A 23467-nucleotide genomic window follows, 5' to 3' on the forward strand; every position below is an offset into this window, starting at 1 on the left:
TGAACCCACGGAAAGCATCCAGCCCAAACGGGATACCTGGCTGAGTACTAAAGACCTGTGCTGATCAACTGGATGGAGTTCAGCAATATCTTTAACCTCTTGCTTCGGCAGTCTGAGATACCCACTTGCTTCAAGCAGGCTTTGATGATACTGGTGCCCAAGGGAATGTGGTAAACTGCCTCAATGACTATCGTCCAGTAGCACTTGCATCCACTGTGATGAAGTGCTTTGAGAGGTTGGTGTTGAAACATATCAACTCCTGCCTGAAGAGCGACCTTGCCTACTGTCACAATAGATCAACAGCAGATACCATTTTATTGGTTCCGGACTTAGCTCTGGAACACATGATGGCGAAGATGCATACATCAGAATGCTGTTGTTCATTACAGCTCTGCATTCAACAGTATCATCATCCTCTCAAAACTAATCAATAAGCTTCAAGACTTTGGCCTTAATAGCTCCTTATGAAATTGGATCCTCAATTTCTTCACCTGCAGACCCCAGTCAGAACGGATTAGCAACAACCCCTTCACAATCTCCATCAGCACAAGTGTACCACAGGGCTGCGTGCTTAGTCCCCTACTCTACTCGCTTTATACTTATGACTGTGAGGGTAAGTACAGTTCCAATGCCACATTTTAAGTTTGCTGACGATACCACTGTTGTTGGCTGAATCAAAGGTGGTGAGGAATTGGCATATAGGATGGAGATTGGAAATCTGGCTGAGTGGTGCCATAACAATAACCTCTCACTCAACATCTGCGAGACCAAAGAGCTGATTATTAACTACTGGAGGACTATGAGCCAGTCCTCATTAGAGAATCAAAGGTGGACAGAGGCAGTAGCTTTAAATTCGTTTGCGTTATCATATCAGATGATCTGTCCTTGGATCAGTATGCAAGTGTCATTACAAAGAAAGCATGGCAGCACCTCTACTTTGTTCGAAGTTTGCACAGATTCAGTATGTCATCAAAAATGTTGACAAACTTCTATCGATACACAGTGGTGAGTATCCTAACTAGTTACACCATGGCCTGGTATTGAAACACAAATACCCAAGCATGGAAAAGTCTACAGAAAGTAGTGGATACAGCCCAGTCCATCATGGGCAAAACCCCCACCCCACCATTGAGCACATCTACATGGAGTGTTGTCACAGGAAAGCAGCATCCATCATCAGGATCCCCACCTTCCAGTCATACTCTCGTCTTGCTGCTGCCATCGGGCAGGAGATACAGGAGCCTCAGGACTCACACCACCAGGATCAGGAATAGTTATTTTCCCTCAACCATCAGGCTCCTGAACCAAAGAAGAGAACTTCACTCGCCTCAACTCTGAACTGATTCCACAACCTATGAACTCACTTTCAATGACTCTGCATCTCACTGTATTACAGTGCATTCTGGTTATTTGGGACACGTGGGGCCAGTACATTTTGGCCCAATTAAGCAGCTGCCCCAATTAGCCAAAGTTTTATGGAACTGGTTAAAGAGGCATAAAAAAGACAAACTGAGTAACAAATTGTGTATTTAAATAAAATACAGAACATATTTTTCGGGCCGACTGAGTGATCTGGCACCTTGCTGTCTCTGGAAGATTTTGTGGGGTTTGGAGCAGACTGTGCAGCCTGGAGACAGAGAACCTTGGAGACAGGGCACGAGCTCATGATTGACTCCATTTCTTGCTGATCTCACCGATAAACCAGAGAGCAAGACTGAAATCAACGAGGACGAGAGAGGAAGGTGAGCGGGTGTTCAATGCCACCTGCCTGCATTTGACTGGTCACTCTCTCTTCCTCTCGCTCACTGCTGCCAGAGGAAGGTGCAGGGGTCTTGGTTTAATCAACACGGTTTGTGGGTTGGACTCTGTAGTTCATATTATAATGTGTTTCTGGTTGCTACATTTTTTGTTGCTATTTTGTGCAATTTTGATCAGGGTGGACTGACTGCAGCCTGCAGTTAATGAACGACACAGCACTAAATTGAACTAAACTGAACATTCCTAGACTGTTTCAATGGTTTGATGTTTTATATTCTGTGTTTTTCACTCGTTTTCTGCCGTTTGTGTGATTTGTTTTTTTGCATGTTGGGTGTTTGATGTTTTCTTTGACTGGGTTCCATGGTGTTTCTTAGTTTCATGACTGTATGTGGGAAGACGAATCTCAGGGTTGTATGCTGCATACATACATAATAAACGTTCTTTGGACACTACCAATACTACTGTAGTACTATAAAACTGTGTTAGTTCCTAATAGTTATCAACAAACAAATTAATCTGTGTCGCGTTCTTTTGACTACACATGAACAAAATGAGTGCAGACACCTAGTACAGATAATGGACTACCTTCATACAATGCTGTCAACGGTGGTATCCTTAAAATCTTCATTTTCATTGTAACATTCACAGTGAATATCAATACCTTCAAATTCTTTGTAGTTTTTAACTTGTTGAAGTAGAGAAAACTTTAAATTTTCACTCCTAGCTGTGCCTGGTATTTCAGGCCTGAATGCTTGAAGCCACAGTGAGCAAAATAGTTCTGAATTGTCTTACTGCTTCTTTCTTGCTATCAGTGACAAAAATTGCTGCTTTTGAACACAAGCACACGTAACTGTCACTATTTTAAAACTGTTTGCTCGAAGTATAGTGTTGTGTCATGGCCGCAGAAGCGCATGTGCCTGACACTAGTTAGAAATGGTTTGGCAACAGTCTCCTGCCCCGATTAAGCAGCACAGTGCCCCAAATAAACAAAGGGAATCCCAGCTATTTTTACGATTAGCTTTTGTCCTTTGAGTTGTCCCAAATAAGTGGCTGCCCTGATTAACTGATGGCCCAATTAACTGGAATCCACTGTATTTATGTATTTATTATTATTATTCTTGTACTTGCTCCAATTGTCTTTTGCATATTGTTTGTCAATCTTTGTGTGTGGTTTTTCATTGGTCATATGGTATTTCTTTGTTTTCCTGCGAATGCCCGAAAAAAGAACCTCGGTATGTATGGTGATATAATATGTACTTTGGTAATAAATTTACTTTGAATTGGAAATAATAGCACTAGCTATTCGGCTGAAATTGGCAACTTCTCCATTGAGCTCAGTTAGGGTGCTGCAGTATTATAGCAGAATTGATCTATCTTTTGCTAACATCTTTCTTTATCATAGTCATAGTCATACTTTATTGATCCCTGGGTGTGGTTGGTTAATTTCCAATGAGGCGTGTCCGAATGTAACTATTTCCAGCGCTAAAAAAACAAATAAAGCTCTCTCCACCAGCATGTTAGAGAGGGTGCAGCTTCAACGTGTTACTGTGAGAAAAAAATACAACAAATAACCTAAGTTAAAAAAGTTTAAAAAGTAAGAAACAAGACGGAGCAACTGTAACAGGCTGCATGCACGACCGGCGCATGCGCACACATAAGTGAAGTCAGATTATAAAACACAGTTAGTGACATTAACTGCTTTTGGTGGTTCTTCCCAGTTTGCTGCGTTTCATTGTTTCTTTCCTTGCAACACTGTGTGTCAGACAGAGTGATAGCAGCACTGGGGCTCCACAGGGGACTGTCTTGTCTCCCTTTCTCTTCACCATTTACACCTCGGACTTCAACTACTGCACAGAGTCTTGTCATCTTCAGAAGTTTTCGGATGACTCTGCCATAGTTGGATGCATCAGCAAGGGAGATGAGGCTGAGTACAGGGCTACGGTAGGAAACTTTGTCACATGGTGTGAGCAGAATTATCTGCTGCTTAATGTGAAAAAGACTAAGGAGCTGGTGGTAGACCTGAGGAGAGCTAAGGTACCAGTGACCCCTGTTTCCATCCAGGGGGTCAGTGTGGACATGGTGGAGGATTACAAATACCTGGGGATACGAATTGACAATAAACTGGACTGGTCAAAGAACACTGAGGCTGTCTACAAGAAGGGTCAGAGCTGTCTCTATTTCCTGAGGAGACTGAGGTCCTTTAACATCTGCCTGACAATGCTGAGGATGTTCTACGAGTCTGTGGTGGCCAGTGCTATCATGTTTGCTGTTGTGTGCTGGGGCAGCAGGCTGAGGGTAGCAGACACCAACAGAATCAACAAACTCATTCGTAAGGCCAGTGATGTTGTGGGGATGGAACTGGACTTTTTCACGGTGGTGTCTGAAAAGAGGATGCTGTCCAAGTTGCATGCCATCTTGGACAATGTCTCCCATCCACTACATAATGTACTGGGTGGGCACAGGAGTACATTCAGCCAGAGACTCATTCCACCGAGATACAGCACAGAGTGTCATAGGAAGTCATTCCTGCCTGTGGCCATCAAACTTTACAACTCCTCCCTTGGAGGGTCAGACATCCTGAGCCAATAGGCTGGTCCTGGACTTATTTCCTGGCATAATTTACATATTACTATTTAACTATTTATGGTTTTATTACTATTTAATTATTTATGGCGCAACTGTAATGAAAACCAATTTCCCCCGGGATCAATAAAGTATGACTATGACTATACTATGACTAAAGTGCAGTGACACCTGTTAAGGTATAGTTCTCAGCACCCAGGGAAGCCTCTGGAATTTCCTGTTCAATGAGTCTTCAGAGTTCAAACTAAGGTCAAGAGTGTTGAAGACAGCAGTGTGAAAATGGAGGCAGGTTGTAAAATGGGTATATGAATAGTCTGTCCTGGTTCAACCATGTGGATGGCATAGCCAAGAATACTCATCAACACCTCTACTTTCTCAGGGACACTTCATTGAGATATCTTTTTTAAAAAATCAATGCACCATAGAAAGCATCTTATCCAGATGCATCATGGCTTGTTAAGGCAACTGCTCTGTCTGTGCCTGCGGGGCACTGCAGGGTTGTGGACACAGCTCAGCACATAATGGAATCCAGCTTTCCCTGCGTGGACTCTATCTATACTTCTTACTCCTTCAGTTAGGCAGCTAGCATCATCAAAGACCTCTCTCATCTAAGACCTCATGTTCTTAGTATTATTTTATTTGCACAGTTTGTCTTTTGCACGTTGATTGTTTCAGTCGTAATTATGTTTCTCAAAAATTCTGTTTTTTTCCTGTAAATGCCTGCAAAAAGGAATTTCAAGGTAGTATGCAGTAACATGTATGTATTTTGATAAATTTATTTTGAATTTGAAACATTCTCTTTTTGCCATTCCCTTCAGGCAGAAGATACAAAAGCCGGATAGTGTGTACCAACAAGCTCAAGGTCAACTTCTATCCCACTGCCATAGGATGCAACTGATATCCATTTGTAACCAGCAATAGGGGTTCACATAAGAGAACATCTTGCTTTGATGGGCTTTTGTTTCAGTTGCATCTGTAATTTTTTTATTGCATACTCACTGAAATGTGAGAGCCAGGTTTGATTTCTCCAATCTGTGATGATAAGAATGCCACTACTGGTCTCAGCTGTGCTGGCTTCAGCTGAAATTTCTTACTAATAATTGTTCGCTAGACTGGTTAACAATCAATAGTTTATCATCTGTGGTTCTATACAGCCTCTACCTAAGCAGCACTTGGCAATTTCAGGAGAAGAGCAAGGGGAAGTAAATGTAGAACTAAAGGCAGAATACAAGCTGCAATACAAATGGTTATAAGGTGAAAGATAGCCAGTGTACGTGTGTACCATGTGGCTGTTTAATTAGGGATGACTAAATGTACATGCTGTGCCATAAATAACAATCCATTAATTTAATAAGCAGTGAAAGTAATGGCAAAAGTTTATTATAATGCTTTGATCTTTTCTTTCTCAATGTCAAATATTCCATATATAAATGGCTCTTTGTAGTGGATACAGAAGTATGAGGTAATATTATTCACAAATGGAGCTTGTTACAATGATACTTTCACCTACTTTCAAGTGTTTCTCATGGAGTGCAGTACATTACTTTGAAACAAACCATAAATTCTAAACTGAAGTAGGCCATTCAGTCCTTTGAAACAGCTTTGCCATTCAGTATGATCATGGCCAATACCCTCTCAATATTGTATTTCCATTCTCTCGCTGTCTTCCACGATGCAATTTTCCATCTGGAAAAGAATCCATCTCCTCAACTACATTCAGCCATGTGGCTAACACAGCCCTCTGGTAATGAATTTCACGAATTCACCATCTTCTGAGTTTCTCCGTATGTCAGTCCTAAACCCCTTGCCCCGTATCCTGAGACTGTAGTCCCTTCTTCTAAGCATCCGACCCCAAGGGGAAACGTCCTCCTACATCCATTCTGTTGGGCCATTCGGAATACAGTAAATTTCAATTAGATCCCCTCTAAACTCCAATGAATGTAAGCCTGGTCAACCCATCCCTTCTCGTGTATCAGTCCCAACTTTTCAGGAATCTGTCTGGTGTAAGGACACTAAACTACATGTGATACTTAAAAGAATGGGTTGTGCAAGCCCTGCTCATGGAACTTCTGAGAAAACCGTCAAGGTTTTTCAATATTTTGAAATGTCTGTGATAAGAAGTATTCAAAACTATTAAAATACAGTGGCACAACAGGTAGACCCAGGTTCCATCCTGACCTCTAGTGCTGTTTGTGTGGAGTTTACATGCTCTCCCTCTGACTGCATGGGTTCCCCTCCTCCTAAAATATTTTAGTTGCCTCCCACATCCTAGAGATGTGGGTCTGAGGAGCCTGTTTCTGTACTGTATGACTGAAACAATTCTTTTAAATTATGGCTAGTTTAACACTGGATCAGTAAGCAGATTCCCAGCTAAGTGTTTACTGGAATCTGTCAGCAAGTTTGATACATGAGTCTTCTAACTGGAAGTCTGAAAATTTTGAGTTTTTTGTAAATGCTGACAGTTCTTGACAGAATTTCTGCCACAGAACTGAGTTTAGTCCTGATCTTGAATGCTGTCTATGTGAGTTTGTACATTCTCTGGGTGTTGTGGTTTCTTTCAGTGGTTTAGACAAGGAATCTACACTGCTTAATACTATGCCACAGTGCTCCTGGTCCCCCTGTCTGAATGCTCAGAAGTATGCATGCCTAGTTTTTTTTAAAAAAGGGAGTCTGCTTACATTGCCTCTTGCACAGCAAGAAGGAAAATGGTGGTGGGGGGAAGTCAGCAGCTACCATTATACATGAGAGAGACTGTAGGATCCAGGCTGTTTATGAACATCCAGCCCCCAGCAATGGCTGCACTGAATGTGTTATCTGGGATGCAGTCCTGAACCACACATCTCAGTGTTGGTTATCCTCATTGCTCACTCCAGCCTCACCCAACACTAACCCTCACAGGCAGCCTTTGCGTATGCCTGTGCTCATTTTACATTGAGCTGTTGGGTGTGAGATCACTTTAATCTTAGTATGGATGCACCATAACCAGGCCTTAACCAGGTTCTTAGCTGGACGTGTTTGTGGCAGGTTCTGGCACCGCAATGTTGTCAGTAATACATCTCTATAATGATATGTTGATCCCTTTTAATGCTAATTCCACTAGTGTTCCTGGAACCTCATCCTATTAGCTAAGAGAGGGAATTCATATAAATAGATTTTTTTTGAGGAAATTGGCATCAGGAGCCAGAAAGCATATTTCCTGAAGCCTAATTGGCTTCAGCAATGGTCAGACAAGCATCGGCTGCTTTTCTGAATTTTTATTTTCCTGTCTGTATCCAGAGATACAGGAAAACCACTAATGCAGGTTTTTGGTTTAGAGACCAATCAATCACAGGAACTGGGAGACATTTCATGTGGATCAGTTCCCACAGGAGATGTAAAAGGCAGGAGCTAAATCAATCATTTGGATAGGCTCTCATTGATTTGGGTCTTAATGTACATTTCACAAGCAAATTCAACTATTGTATTCCAAGGTGATGTAAATTAGCTTTGACCTAAGTCAATGTTGCTCTACCTGACTTGAATCCTGCCATTTTTAAAAATTAAAAACAAAGTTTTGGCATTTGAAAAATAATTTGTAGTAACTTCAGGGATGACCCCTGAAGAAATTTGTATTCTGTCAAGTTTGTCTGTAAATGAAAAGTGCCTAACATTTTGTTTAGGTCCACCAATATCTTGCACTTTGAATTCTCATCCTTGTTTCCAAATCCTTCAATAGCTTCACCTCCTCCTTTTCTCTGTATGTAATCTTTCCAGTGTATTACTTCCTGAGCTCTGAGTTCTTGCCTCCAGTTTTTGCCTCTTGATCATCCCTGCTTTTCATCATTCCATCATTCATGGCTGTATCTTCAGTTGCCAAGATCCTTCCCTTTGGAATCCCCCCCACCCCCACCAAACATCTGTGCTTTGCTCTATTTGAAGGCAGTTCTTGAAACCTCAAAGTTCAAAGCTACCTATTTGGCTGAGTTTTTTGTCATCTGTTCTGATGTTTCTTTGTGTAGCTTGGTATCAAGTTCTAAGTTCTGTAAAATATCATGTATTGTTTAAGTATGTTTGAGGTGCAATTAAAGATTAGCTTTATTTATCACATGTACATGGAAACACGTGGTGAGATACATTTTATGTCAATGACCAACACAGTTCAAGGATGTGCTGGGGGGTGGGGTGCAGCCTGCAAGTGTTGCCATACTTCTGGCACCGACATAACATGCCCAGAATTTACTAATCCTAACCTGTATGTCATTGGAATGTGGGAGGAAACTGGAGCGCCCAGAGGAAACCTACACAAGCATGGGGAGATTGTACAAACTCCTTACAGATGGTGCCCGAATTGAACTCTGATCACTGGCTTTATTAAAGGGGTGTCTATTATTGGTGAAGCCATCCTGGATGCCTTGCATGTTGTTCCCCAGTGAGCTTTTGGTGGGATAATTTTGTGAGCACCATGGGCAACAGTCTCCTTCTTCCCTTCTCTCATCTTCCTAGTGCCTTTCCATTGCCTGTCCTGTTCTGCATGGCTACTGTTCCATTTGTACAAATTCTTATCACTTGTCATCAGATTGCTTATCTACTTCAGAGTTCCTTGTATGTGTATGTTGGAACAATCTTGCTTGGATATGGGCAAGTCTAAGTGATGTTCGAAGTGGTGTTCAAGACTGGTGATCAGAACTCTACAAGAAATCCATATATGACCTATGGAAGGCAAAAAAGCAATTCCAAGGAAGTTACAGACAGAATTGGGAGCATATCAGTTATGGCAAGGTTTGTAGGCCATCACTTCTTACAAAGCAAAACCTAACATCGTAAATGGCTGTGATGCTTCACTGTCGGATGAGCTCAACGCTTGTCATACATGCTTTAAAAAGGAGAATAAAACTACACCTGTGTGAATCCCTGTAGCATCTATAGGCAATGCCTCAAAAAGGCAGCATCCATCATTAAGGACCCTCATCACCCAGGACGTGCTCTCTTCTCATTGCTACCATCAAAAAGGAGGCACTGGAGGGTGAAGACACACACTCAGTGTTTTAGGAACAGCTTCTTCTCCTCCGCCATCAGATTTCTAAATGGACAATGACCCCATGAACACCACCTCACTATTTTCTTTTTTGCACTACTTATTTAATTTATATTTATTATTATAATTTATAGTTTTTAAAATTATGTATTGCAATGTACTGAAAACAACAAGTTTTATGACATATGCCAATGATGTTAAACCTGATTCTGATTCTGGTGTCTGTACTATAGGTAGAGAGAGAACATTGTGATTACAAGAGAAAATATTGTTCTCCTAATATTCCCATCTGTGTGTTCAAGTGTCTGACATTTACTGGACAACAAAGAAAAGGTCTCTAAGAATGTAGAGTACTTGCAGTCAGCCATTTAAAAATGGCTGATACATTCAGTTAATATTACACATCATCTTATTTATAAGCATTCTAAAGATATCCAAGATAGATCCTTATTTTGGTATCAATGTTTTCTCCACTTTGGCTTCTTTAATCTAATATTAGACTCTTGCAGAGGTGTTCCATTGCACTGCAAGAGTCTAATATTAGATCTACTTTCAAGCCCAAATTAGGTAAGACTTGGAACAGTGGCAAAATCTTGAGGCTTGTCCCAAATTGGCTAAGATTCCACCTCAGAATTCCACTGAGCCAATTAGACATCCAGAGACAGTTATCATCAACTTGGATGTGCTATAATTTTCAGGTAGTTTAGTAAGGGAAGTATGTGATGTGACAGATTCTACTACTTTGGCAGTGCCTTGTTATCTAGGATGACTTGCTGTCACTCTAATTTTGTTGTTTTCCAGGTGACTCACGAGATCAATGTAGGGCAGGATGTGCCTGATGGGTGAGGGGGTGGATAATTTGTGAAGTGGTACACTCCTGCTGATTGTTCAGGCATTGTCGCAAGTTTCACAATACCACTCCAAAAGTTCTTCCTCTACTTTCAGCAGTTATGGGCTAGAGATTCCCAGGTGCCAGTGGGATACTGCATTTTTTTCCAGCAGGTTTCGGACAGGCACTCCGCTGGTAGACTGGCAGGAGATGCGGTTTTCCGCTTGTGGGCCAATTACCTGGTACCGCTTTAGCTCCATGGCTTTGTTCCGGACCGACTATTCCAAGCCACTGAACAATGTCCATTGCTCATCTTCGCCGACCAGAGAGTGCGGCTGCACGGTGAACTGCGGACCCCCTCACCTCCCAAAGAGGCTCTGAGTATGTGCTTCAGCCCTTTAGTGTAGTGTTTCAATTCACAACCTCCAACTTATCTCTGAAATGCAATGCAAAAATTGTTTTTCACAATGAAAGGCTTTATCAACACTGTTGATCAGCTTATGTGCAACTTCTGAAGCTTATCAAATTATCTGATAAGAAATTTTGAAATAATCTCAACTGCTTTCATCCAAACAATGTGAATTGCAAAACAAACTGGTAAGAAATTACATGACATTCAAAATCAGATTTATTATTACAACTTTGTTTTGTGGCAGCAATGCATAAATATACTCCAAATTATAAGAAATCTGCTGTATGTATAAAATATTAAATAAGTAGTGTAGAAAGGGAGTAAAAAAGTACTGATGTAGTGTACATGGATTGATCTATTCAGAAATTTGATGGTAGAGGGGAAGAAGCTGTTCCTAAAACATGAAAGTGTGTCTTCAGGCTCCTGTACCTCCTCCCTTAATGGTAGCAATGAGAAGAGGACATGTACTGGATGTTGGGGGTCCTTTTTGCACCATCGCCTTTCAAAGATGTCCTTGACAGTGGGGATGTCAGTGCCATTAAACATAATAAAAGAACAACCATGAGCAAGCTTCCAGACATAGTCATGCCATCGAAGATATCAGCAGGCAATCACAATTGGAATTTCTGATACAGAGATACTGTTATGAGGATTGATGCAACAATCAATAATTAAAATCAATGAATCAAATAGGTTATGATAGCATTATGATTAATTTGCTGCACCAAATGTTCAGATGACTGGACTAAAGATCTTCCTCCACTTTCAAATCCTACTATGGGAACTGTAAATTTAAATTGATTTTTTTTTACAATTCAAGTTAGTGCAGTAATAATAGTTAGAAGAGCAGATTGGAGATTCTGCGAACATGAAAGAGACACCTGGATGATATGTTGCCTCCCAGGTGCCAGGGTCAAGAACATTTTGGGTGGGGTCCACAGCATTCTAAAGGGAAAGGGAGAGCAGCCAGATGTTGTAGTACATACTGGTATCAACGGCAGGTAGGAAAAGGGAGGAAATCCTGAAGAGAGATTTTAGGGAGCCAGGTAGAAAGCTGAAAAACAGGACCTCCAGGGTAGTAAACTCTGGATTGCTGCCTGTGCCACGTGCCAGTGAAGGCAAGAATAGGATGATTTTGCAGATGAGTGCATGGCTGAGGAACTGGTGCAGGGGGGAGGGTTTCAGATTCCTGTATCATTGGAATCTCCTCTGGGAAAGGTATGACCTCTACAAAAGGGATAGGTTACACCTGAACTCATTGTGGAGCAATATCCCTGCAGGAAGGTTTGCCAGAGCTATTAGGGAGGCTGTAAACTAGTTTGGTGGGGATGGAAACCAGAGTGATAAGTCAGAGGGTGGGGCAGCTGGTGGAACATGTAGAAAGTCTGTAAGGAAGGATAGGCAGTTAATAAATTGCAGTCACTGGGATGGATTGAAGTGTGTCTGTTTTAAAGCAAGAAGTATTAGGAACAAGGGTGATTAACTTAGAGCAAGGGTCAGTACATGGAACTATGAAGTTATGGTCAATAGACTTCTGCCTGTCACAAGGGCAGAAATGACTGCTGGCTGTCCCAGGGTTTAGATGTTTCAAAAGGGACAGGGAGGGAGAGTTGTGTAGTGGCATTGTGAATCAGGGAGAGTTTCACAGCTGCAGAAAGGGAGGATGTTAAGGAGTGATTATCTACTGAGTCAGTATGGTGGAATGGGAAACACGAAAGGAGTAATCACTATTGGGAGTGATTATAGACCTCCTTCCCCCCCCCCCCCCCTCCAATAGCAACAGACACTGAGGAGCAGATCAAGATTTAGGAAGGTGCAAAAATAACATGCTTGTTATGGCTGACTGCAACTTCCCTAATATTGATTGGTACTTCCTTAGTGCAAAAGGTTCAGATGGGGTGGAGTTTGTTCAGTGTGTCCAGGATGGATTCTTGACACAATACGTAGCCAGGCCGACTAGAGGAGAGGTCGTACTGGATTTACTGTACTAGGCAACGAACCTGGTCAGGTGACAGATCTCTCGGTGGGTCAACGCTTCGGAGACAGTGATTACAATTCCCTGACCTTTGCCATAGCCTTAGAGAGGGATAGGTGCAGATAACATGGAGAAGTATTTAATTGAGGGAGGGTGAATGATAATGCTCTTAGGCAGGAACTCACTATTCACCAGTGAGAATGAATGTGAGGACAGAGTTAAACAGGCTAAAATGCTAGAACATGTCGATGTTAAGAAATAGCAAGTGCTAGAACTTTTGAAAGTAGATAAGCTCAGGGAAAGCAACAATGGAAATGTGGAGGTTGTTTAGGGAGCACTTCCATGGGGTTCTGAGGAGGTTTGTCCCATTGAAGCAGGGAGAGGATGAAAGAACCATGGTTAATAAGAGAACTAGAACATCTAATCAAGAGGAAGAAAGAAGTTTACTTAAGGTTTAGGAAGCAAGGATCAAACAGGGCCCTTGAGAGTTACAAGGTAGCCTGGAAGGAGCTGAAAAATGGACTTAGGAGAGCTAGAAGGGGACATGAGAAGGCTTGGCAAGTAGGATTAAGGAAAACCCCAAGGTGTATTACATGTACATGAAGAACAGGAGGATAATTAGGGGGTAGGATCAATCCTGGATGGAGGAGGAAATGTACCTAGAGTTGAAGGAGGTAAGGAAGGTCCTTATTGAATACTTTGCTTCACTATTCACCAGTGAGGATGAATGTGAGGACAGAGTTAAACAGGCTAATACAGTGACATGCAAAAGTTTGGGCACCCCGGTCAAAATTTCTGTTACTGTGAATAGCTAAGCGAGTAAAATATGAACTGATTTCCAAAAGGCATAAAGTTAAAGATGATGCATGTCTTTAATATTTTAAGCAAGAAAGCTTTTTTATTTCCATCTTTTACAGTTTCAAAATAACAAAAAAGGAAAAAGGCCCAAAGCAAAAGTTTGGGCACCCTGCATGGCAGTACTTAGTAACAACCCCTTTGGCAAGTGTCACAGCTTGTAAATGCTTTTTGTAGCCAGCTAAGAGCCTTTCAATTCTTGTTTGGGGGATTTTCGCCCATTCTTCCTTGCAAAAAGCTTCTAGTTCTGTGAGATTCTTGGGGTGTCTTGCATGCACTGCTCTCTTGAGGTCTATCCACAGATTTTCGATGATATTTAGGTCGGGGGACTGTGAGGGCCATGGCAAAACCTTCAGCTTGCACCTCTTGAGGTAGTCCATTGTGGATTTTGAGGTGTGTTTAGGTTCATTATCCTGTTGTAGAAGCCATCCTCTTTTCATCTTCAGCTTTTTTACAGACGGTGTGATGTTTGCTTCCAGAATTTGTTGGTATTTAATTGAATTCATTCTTCCCTCTACCAGTAAATATTCCCCGTGCCACTGGCTGCGACACAAGCCCAAAGCATGATTCATCAACCCCTGTGCTTAACAGTTGGAGAGGTGTTCTTTTCATGAAATTCTGCACCCTTTTTCCTCCAAACATACCGTTGCTCATTGCGGCCAAAAAGTTCTATTTTAACTTCATCAGTCCACAGGACTTGTTTCCAAAATGCACCAGGCTTGTTTAGATGTTCCTTTGAATCTTTTGAATCCTGTGCCTTCCGAATTGTTTCCAGAAACTCCAGCTGTTGCTGCACTGCTGATATCCCTGCCAGTGTTCCCTTCCAATCAAATTTGGCTAGCTCCTCTCGCATGCCTCTGTAACTCCCTTTATTCTACTATGATACTGATACATTTCACTTTAGCTTCTCTCTCTCAAATTGCATTGTGAATTCTATCATATTATGATCACTGTTTCCTAAGGGTTCCTTTACCTTAAGCTCTTTTATCAATTCCGCTTCATTTCACAACATTCAATCCAGAATATCAGACCCCCTAGTGGGCTCAACCACAATCTAAAAAGCATCTTGTAAGCATCTTACAAATTCTCTCTCTTGGGATCCAGCACCAACCTGATTTTCCCAATCTACATGAATACTGAAATCCCCCTTGACCATCGTAACATTTTCCTTTTGACATGCATCTTTTTACTCTCCCTTTCTAATTTGTAGCCAACATCCTGGCTACTGTTTGGGGACCTGTGTACTACTCCCATCAGTGTTTTTTTACCCTTGCAGTTTCTTAGCTCCACCCACAATGATTCAACACCTTACGACTGTGTCACCTTCTTTCTAATGATTTGATTTCATTTTTTACCAACAGAGCCATGCCATCCCCCTCTGCCTACCCACTTATCCTATTGATACAATGTGTATCCTTTGATGTTAAGTTCCCAGCTATAATCTTCTACCAGCCATGATAGCCTACAACATCATACATACCAATATGCAACAGTGCTACAAGTTTACCTACCTTATTCCGTATACTGTGCGCATTCGAATATAACACCAGCCCTGTATTTGTCACCCTTTTTGATTTTGTCCCCCATGTTACAGTGCAACTCATTCCATTGACTGCCTATCATCTGCTTGTCCTTTCTGACAGACTCACTACTTACTGCTTCTGCTTGTAAACCAGCTTCCCCATCCTCAGGCCTATCACTCCGGTTCCCATTACCCTGCCAAATTAGTTTAAACCCTCCCCAACAGCTCTAGCAAACCTGTCCATAAGGATATTGCCTCCCCCCTCCCCTTGGATTCCCTTATTACTCATCTCTTTTGTACAGGTCATACCTTCCCCAGAAGAGATTCCCAGCCTATCCAATCTCTCATTGTAACTGAAGTCCGCCATCCTAGGCAGCATCCTGGTGAATCCCTTTTGGATTCTGTCTCACGCTATCACACAGCTTCTATAATGTAGTATCCAGGTTCAAGAACAGTTACTGCCCTTCAACCATCAGCTCTTGAACAAAAGGGGATAACTACACTCAGTTTCCCCGTCATTGAGATGTTCCCACAACCAATGATCTTGCTTTAAGGACTCTATCTCATTATCTCTTGGTATTTTTAATGCTATTTATTTATATTTACATTTGCACAGTTTGTTGTCTTCTGTACTCGGTCCTGATTATAATCCTTCATTGATCCTGTTATAGTAACCATTCTATAGATTTGCTGAGTATGCCCACAGGAAAATAAATCTCAGGGTTGTATATGGTGAACTGCAAACTACTTTGAACTGCAAACAATATTCCAAGTGTGGTTTAAACAATGTCTTGTACAGCTGCAATATGATGTCCCAACTCTTATGTTCAACATCCCTGTCTACGAAGGCAAGCAAGCTAAGTGCTGCCTTCACTATCATATCCACCTGTGTTGCCAGTTTCAAGGAGCTACTCTATGTACTTGCACCTAAAAGTTCTATCATGTATACTTCTGAGGTCCCTGCTGTTTACTCTACATGTCTGACCAATATGAGATGTCACATTTGTTTGGGTTAAATTCCATCTGCCACTGCTCCACCCAACTTTCCCTCTGTATCCTTGGGTAACCATCTTCACTATTTACAACTTCGACACTGTTCAAGTCATCAGCAAACTTAACAGGCTACACAATGTCTATCCAAATATATGTATATGACAAACACTGGTGCCAGCACTGATCTCTGCAAAGATCCCTGCAGTCAGAAAAAACCCATCCTCTGCTATTCTCTGCATCCTATCACCAAGCCAATTTTAAAATTCATTTTTCCAAAATATACTGACCTAACTTTCTAGACTAGCCTACTATGTGGAACCTTGGCAAAAACCTCACTAAAGTCCACGTTGACCACATTTACAGTCTTGCCTTCATCAATTTTCTAGATAGCCTCCTCAAAAAAATTCTGTTGGATGTGTGAGACTCTTCCTAATCAATCCTTGCCTTTCCAAGCAATTATAAATCCTATCCATAAGAATTTTTTCCCAATAGTTTCCTTACTAATGATGCAAAGCTTACTGGCCTGTAGTTTCCTGGTAAATCCCCACTACACATTTTTTTTGAATTTGGAAACAGCATTGGTTTCCCTCCAGTCTTCCAGCACCTCACCTGTGGCTAAGGATAATGCAAAATCTTGCTTCTGATATTTATAAAGATTTGGAATTCTCTTTAATTCTGTTGGCCAGGACCATTTCATGCCCTCTTTTTGCTCTCAAGTGCTTTCAGAATCATTTGTTCAGCTACGCTTATTTATCACATGTACATCAAAACATACTGTTGTTTGTGTTAACAACTAAAATAACCTAAGGATGTGCTGGGGGCAGCCCACAGGTGTCAGCAGAACAACACAAACAGCAACAACAACAGCAAAACAAGCCCCTTTCCCACCCTCCTTAAGATCTCTCTTGTATTCTCTATAATCCTCAAAGGACTCAATTCATAACCATTTCCTATACAGACTTCCATTTTCCTGTTTTTTTTAAACCTTCAATTTTTGTTGTTAACTAAATTCCCTAATCTTATCATCTTTGCTTCTTACCCTTAACAGGGACTTACCAACTCTTACTATTTTGCTTTTAAACACCTCCCACTTATCAGATTTTTTTTTTGTTGTTTTTCCCTCCAACAGCTGCTCGCAATCAACTTGTAATAGGTCCCGTCTTAGACTTGAAATCAGCCGCTCCTCCTATTCAAGACCTGAATTCTAGGTCCAACCTTGTCCTTTTCCATGATTACCTTTAAGCTTACCGTTCTATGGTCACTGTTCACAAAGGGTACTTCCACAGACACTTCCACCATTTGTCCATCCTCGTTCCACATGAATGAATTAGCAAACTCCACCCCACCTAGGCCCAGAAGGTAATCTCAGTTAATACAGTATTCAGAAAGTTATATCAGCCATGACTGAAAATATTTTAAAACGAAGTTGAAGTTAATTGAAGACAACAGAATAATTAGCTAAAAGTATATCATTTTTGACTTTGGTAGCTACTGCAATTAAATAAAATGTATCAGCACAATGTACTGTGCTTTAAAAGCTTGGCAATTTTATGCTCTATATATCATCAAGATCATCTCACAATTTCAATAATAGGTGACCCTGCTTAAAGGTACAAGTTATATTTCTTCTATTTAATACATTTGAAAGCAAGTGTGATCAGACAGACCCAGGTGGCCGGTTTATGTGTAAGCTGAATCAGATGCAGAATCAACTGGTGTCAGCGTAGAGAAATACCAAGAAAGCTGTTGCTCATAATCGGAATCTACTAACTCATGCAGGAAACTGTGCTAAAGAATAGCTTTCTGACAGTCATTGATTACTCATGCAAACACTTTGTTTGATTGAAGAAAAGGGACCTGCTTACAAACAGCCCTTGAAGTCTTTAGCAGATTAACTAATAAGCACTGAGCAAATAGAAAATGTGGTTTCCTGAGTGGGTCTGAATGTGATATTACTGCCACAGTGCCCATTTTTGTGCTCTGAGGTCTATTGTTTATATGAATGCGTGCGTGCTATTGTGCCAGGCAGCTGGAGTTGACCTAAACCAAAATTGCAACATTTCCTCAAGCAGATAAAAGTACCGCAACAGATGCCTGAGTCACTTCAGCTCCTCAAGCCTGTGCATTTATGGATTGTTTTCTTTCAGCTTCAATTATCTCTTGTTGATTCATGTTCCTTGATTCCTTCTGAAATTTATCAAAATCCTGAAAATTTCAGTTGATCCCCAATGCTACAGGGAGAAAATTGTAGCTCTTTTGGGAAAACAAAAATATGACTTTGTTTACTTTTGCAGTTTGCACAAAAAAAAGTTTCAATGCTAACATGCAGTTTAGGCAGATCAAATTGGTGGCATTGCAAGGCTTCCCCTATAGTTCAGTGACTAATAGTTTGAGCAAATTATTGGAATCTGCAGCTGTTTAATGAGTTCCCACCCTGCTCTACTAAAACACAGACATTGCAGTTGCTTAAAGTTGCTGCTGAGGTGCAAGTGCCTTATTAATCCTTTAGCCTTGCCCCACAACCTTTTTATTTAACATTAGTTAATCTTAACAGTTCTAGCCCTTAACTATAATGGGGAGAGCAGTGAACGTTTTAAAGATAATAGATACACAGATCCTCTAGAATCTTGCTCTGTGAAGCCTGTGCAGCTGCTGCCCAAGTTTAAATGAAGCTACATACAGGCATCTCCCATTTCGTGATATGAATTTTGTGACCAGAAATATCAGGACCCTGCTGGATATTTCAGAGTGACAGACACCACTTCACTACCATAGCTTGATCTTAAATACTTTAACATCTTAATGAGTGAGTCATGTTGTGCAGCACTTGGAACTGCTTAAAGAACAAGGTGGTGTATACAACTCCAGAAAAGGGACAAGCTCTTCATAGAGCGAGCTTTGCCACCAGTCGTGTCCCCCACCGCTGAATTGAGCATGCCTAATGACTCTTTGGCTCACTTGAACAAGGAACCAAAGTGCTGCAATCATCAGTGCTCATGCCCCAACCCCTGAAGCCAAGGAGGACTTCTGCTTTGTTCTGGGGGGGGGGGGGTGGGAGTGAGGGAGTTGTTAATTTAGTTTGTTCTGCAGTGAAATGAGGTGACCCTGCGTGACTTCAATGTTGGGATGGGGAAGGATGCAGCCCTCTAGCAAGGAATGATGAGGTTTAGCAAGGAACTCTAATGAAGTCTTCTGACATAATTGGAGCATTGTCTTGTCATAACCAGCACCCTTTTTCATTAGTGATCAGCGCAAGCCTCATAGTAACACCCTCTGTGGAAGCACTGGCATGTACTGTAACCTGAGAAGGGACTGCAAAGATGTCTATCACCTGTGCATGATGGGTACTAATGGCCACTGGACTGACCACCATACACACGTCTGTAATCTCTATCAGACTGGCCCCAAAATGCCAGTGTCAACAGAAATGTTGCTACAAGAAGGTGAACGTGGGTAGCTCATCTCAGGCAGTGCATTGTGGGTAACCTGTCAAGTCCCAATGTAACAAACCGTGTGTAAGGAGCCCTGAAGTTCACTGAGGTCCACTACCTCTTTGACCAGCTGTTAATCAGCCAGATTTAGATCAGCAATGGTTTTGTGAAGCACCCTGCAACATTTTACTATGTTATTGGTACTGTATACATATGTTGCTGAAAGTTCATTTAATGACTAGTAGACTTTATGGGACATTGTTAAATATTTACAGCAGTCCTGTTTGCAAAAGTACCCATAGATATCATTGTGATAGCATGTTGCTTGAGAGGTCAGTAATGAGAGGGCAGTAGTTACAAAGTATTGAGGTAACTTGAAGGAAATTTTCTTTTCCACTCAATGTATGGTATGGCTCTGAAACTCACTGCCTGACATGCTGGTGGAGGGAGAAACATTCTCCACATTTAAAAGGTATCTGATTGAGTACCTGGAGAGCCATAACTCATAGGGCTGATTGAGAGTTGGGAAGTGAGATTAAAGTTCATTTTTGGCTGGCATTGATACAGTCCCAAGTAATGGCTTCCTTGACTGTCAGCTGTTTGTTCTTCCATTTGATGCTGGGGTGAGCCTTCCTCAGGCCACTTGTGATTATCAGTATTTTAAGAGTTATTGTGATGATTTTCATCTTAAAATGAAAGCATGTGTTTACAATGATAAATATTGAAGGGATCTAGAATCTTCACACAGTGCAAGAGTAACTTTTTTTTAATTTTGTTTTATTTATTTTAGAATTCAGATTAGCAGATGAGGCAAGATTACTTTAACACTCAGGGAAGAGCCATATTTTAAATGCTGCAGCATTCCCTTGATGGATTTGTTGATTAGTTTGTTAAATTAACAACATGTTCTCTCTTCACAGATCAACTTCCAAGATCTCGAGCGTGTAGATTGGTTAAACAAGGTAGGAACCTCTACTTTGACTGCAAGCTTTTCTAACCTTATGCAACCAGAAGGTGAAATTGGCTGCAGTGATTTCACTGACTGCAATGCACATCTCCAGCACATGTAGGCAAATGAGATGAGTTTGGCAAAATACATGCAGTCAAATTGAAATTTAAATGGAGTGGATTCTGGTTAATTGGGACACATTGGGACCAGTACATTTTGGCCCAATTAAATGGATGTCCCAATAGCTAAACAACATTCAATCTCTGTTGAGGGAGTTTTAAGATTGATAAAATTTTAGCTATTGATGGGACATGAACTGAATTCACTGAAGTCGTGCAGAGGTAAAAGATTAGCCATGATCTTGTTGAATGTGGGAACATATATAAGGGGCCAAACAGCTGCCTCCTACTTCAGGGAGTACAATACAATGATGACATTTTCTTAAATCTACACATTAATTTATTTTTATTTTGTAATTTCCAATGTAGCCTTCTCCCTGTACACAGATCCCATTTTTCTTGCTAAAAATTTCTGTAGCACAATTTCTTCACAAGAGTTTCTGTTACTTTAATACACAGAAGAATAAACAGTCTATTGATAGAGGTTAAGGCTACAAAAAGATAGAGTAATAAATGATCAGTATTAAACACAATAGCAATTACAAATGTTATTATTCTCCATAAAACATCAAATATAAAGATGCCTTGCTTGTACAAATAGCCTGTATAGAACTGACCATTGCTGCAAAAAAGATGGTACTTTGGAGCCACTGACTTTTCTGATTCAATGAAACTGAAAACATTACAAATTTCTCAAAACCACATTGTGCCCAGTCATTTATTGGATTCAAAACTGCACTATCTGGCACAAATATGATGACCAAGGAGATGTCTAAGTCTTAAAGCTCCTATTTTAACATGAGTGGAGCATTTGAACCAAACCTGCTTCATGCCTTTCAAGTGGGTAAGCGTAAGTGAGACTTTATTTCATGAAAACATGCCAACCCTGATTAACTTGATCTTCAAATAAAAATACCTGGTTTTCTAGAAGGGTTATTGTCAAAAAATGTGCATAGTTTGACCATTCTCTGACTAGAAAGGGGATCTTCTGATTTTTGTTTCATCAATCCCCTCCTGAAATGAGAAGTAAACTTGGAAGATGAGTTTCCATGGGAACACCCTGGTGAATGGGTTACTGAGTGGCCTAGATTCCTAAAGATTATTGTGTTGTGCTGTCAGTTTGGAAAGATAATGCAGGCTTAGAAAAAGGGCAGACAATAACTAAAACAAAAACATGATGCTTGGGTCTTTGGTGCATTTGTTAGATCTAAGATAAAATTCTCAAAAGTAACAATCTAACTGAGACATTGTCATTGGTAGGTTCTGCAGCAGGCATGGCCATTTGTCGGCCAATATCTGGAGAAGCTGTTGGTGAACTCCATTGCTCCCAGTATTCGTGGTTCGAACAACCACCTACAAACGTTTGCCTTCACAAAAGTCAACTTTGGAGTGAAGGTAATTAAGTATCTGCGTATTTTAAATAGTGTTCCAATAACAAGTGTTAATTTTCATGTAGCTTGTGTCTGTTAGTTTCTTCACTGTTTGATACACTGAATCCTATAGCATATCTACAGAATAATTGGGTGTCAAGCTATCTGCTGTTGCTATTATCTCTTTATTTTCTCTTACCCACCCCTGAAGATTAGTCCTGGTGCTGCAGTATAGTTTGCTGTACACTTTTGTGTATTTTGTTCAAGTGTAGTTCTTCCCATTTTAAGCCTTGACTGTAAGTGTTAGCAGGCAAATTGACCATAGAGTCCATTTGACTAATGTGTAAGCTTATTATTGTTCTCATTTAGGCTTCTACAAACTCCTCTCATAATAGTAAGAAAAATGTAAACTAAGATGGTTCTAGAAGGCAGCTTTAATAAGGCAGTATTTAATGCATGTGTGAATTTCCAGATATCGATCAGGTTGGATTGTACTGTGATGAATACAGCAAATGAACACAAACTGAACATAAATATAAAGGTCGAGAAGCAGGAAGAAGACCAGATGGCTCATCCAACCTAATCCATCATTCAATAAAATTATGGCTGACCATTTCAAATCTACCTCACACAATCCCTATGTCCCTTGATTCCCTTAGAACTGAACGAGCTATCAACCTCAGTCTTAAATATTCTTAACAAATCTGCATTCTCAGTCTTCTGGGTGGACAATTCCCAAGGTTCACAGCCCCAGATTTCCAGGAACATCCAGTGGTCTTTATCTGATCTACCCTACTACTTGCATTCTTAAATTTATTTGATTAGTTCCTCTTTTTAATTCCCCACTATAATTTCTCTTTGCTCTGCCCCCTAAAGGACCCTTCTTGTTATCTTCTTCACTTATGCATAGTTACATACACTTTAATATTATTTTTGTTAATTTGCTTTCTTTTTATCAACATTTTGGTTGTTTTTGCTGATTCCCAAATTACTCCCACTCCTCAGGCAGGTTCTTTCGTATAGTCCATAATCTTTGTAGTTAACACGTATCGTTGAGTTATTATTTCTAAATGAAATGAGTGATTAAATTCCATTGAAAAAAAGTATCATACTGGCGTAAATACCAGTGGCCCATTTACATAGCACAAGGCTCGCCAAGTTCACTGTCATTCTCCCAGTGACATACTATAGTGTCCATTACTAGGGTGTGAACCTAAGTTGGTAAATCTTTTTGACTACAGGGACCATGAGTCTTTAACCAACACTTAAGCATATGCACTTCTCAGTAATAATACAAACAAAGAAACATAGAAAATAGGTGCAGGAGTAGGCCATTCGGCCCTTCGAGCCTGCACCGCCATTTATTATGATCATGGCTGATCATCCAACTCAGAACCCTGCACCAGCCTTCCCTCCATACCCCCTGACCCCTGTAGCCACAAGGGCCATATCTGACTCCCTCTTAAATATAGCCAATGAACTGGCCTCAACTGTTTCCTGTGGCAGAGAATTCCACAGATTCACCACTCTCTGTGTGAAGAAGTTTTTCCTAATATCAGTCCTAAAAGGCTTCCCCTTTATCCTCAAACTGTGACCCCTCGTTCTGGACTTCCCCAACATCGGGAACAATCTTCCTGCATCTAGCCTGTCCAATCCC

The 23467-nt window shown here is 40.9% G+C and overlaps 1 protein-coding gene across 1 annotated transcript in view; it reads left to right on the forward strand.

Moving 5' to 3' along the window:
- esyt1a (extended synaptotagmin-like protein 1a) overlaps positions 1 to 23467 on the forward strand; it is a 146919-nt gene that overhangs the window by 52239 nt on the left and 71213 nt on the right. The window contains exons 2-3 of the mRNA XM_072249614.1: positions 20293 to 20334; positions 21701 to 21835. Of these exons, the coding sequence (XP_072105715.1) occupies positions 20293 to 20334; positions 21701 to 21835 (177 nt within the window). The remainder of the gene's footprint in view (positions 1 to 20292; positions 20335 to 21700; positions 21836 to 23467) is intronic.

The sequence above is a fragment of the Mobula birostris genome, chromosome X (assembly GCF_030028105.1).
Source record: "Mobula birostris isolate sMobBir1 chromosome X, sMobBir1.hap1, whole genome shotgun sequence".
Lineage (NCBI taxonomy): Eukaryota > Metazoa > Chordata > Chondrichthyes > Myliobatiformes > Myliobatidae > Mobula > Mobula birostris.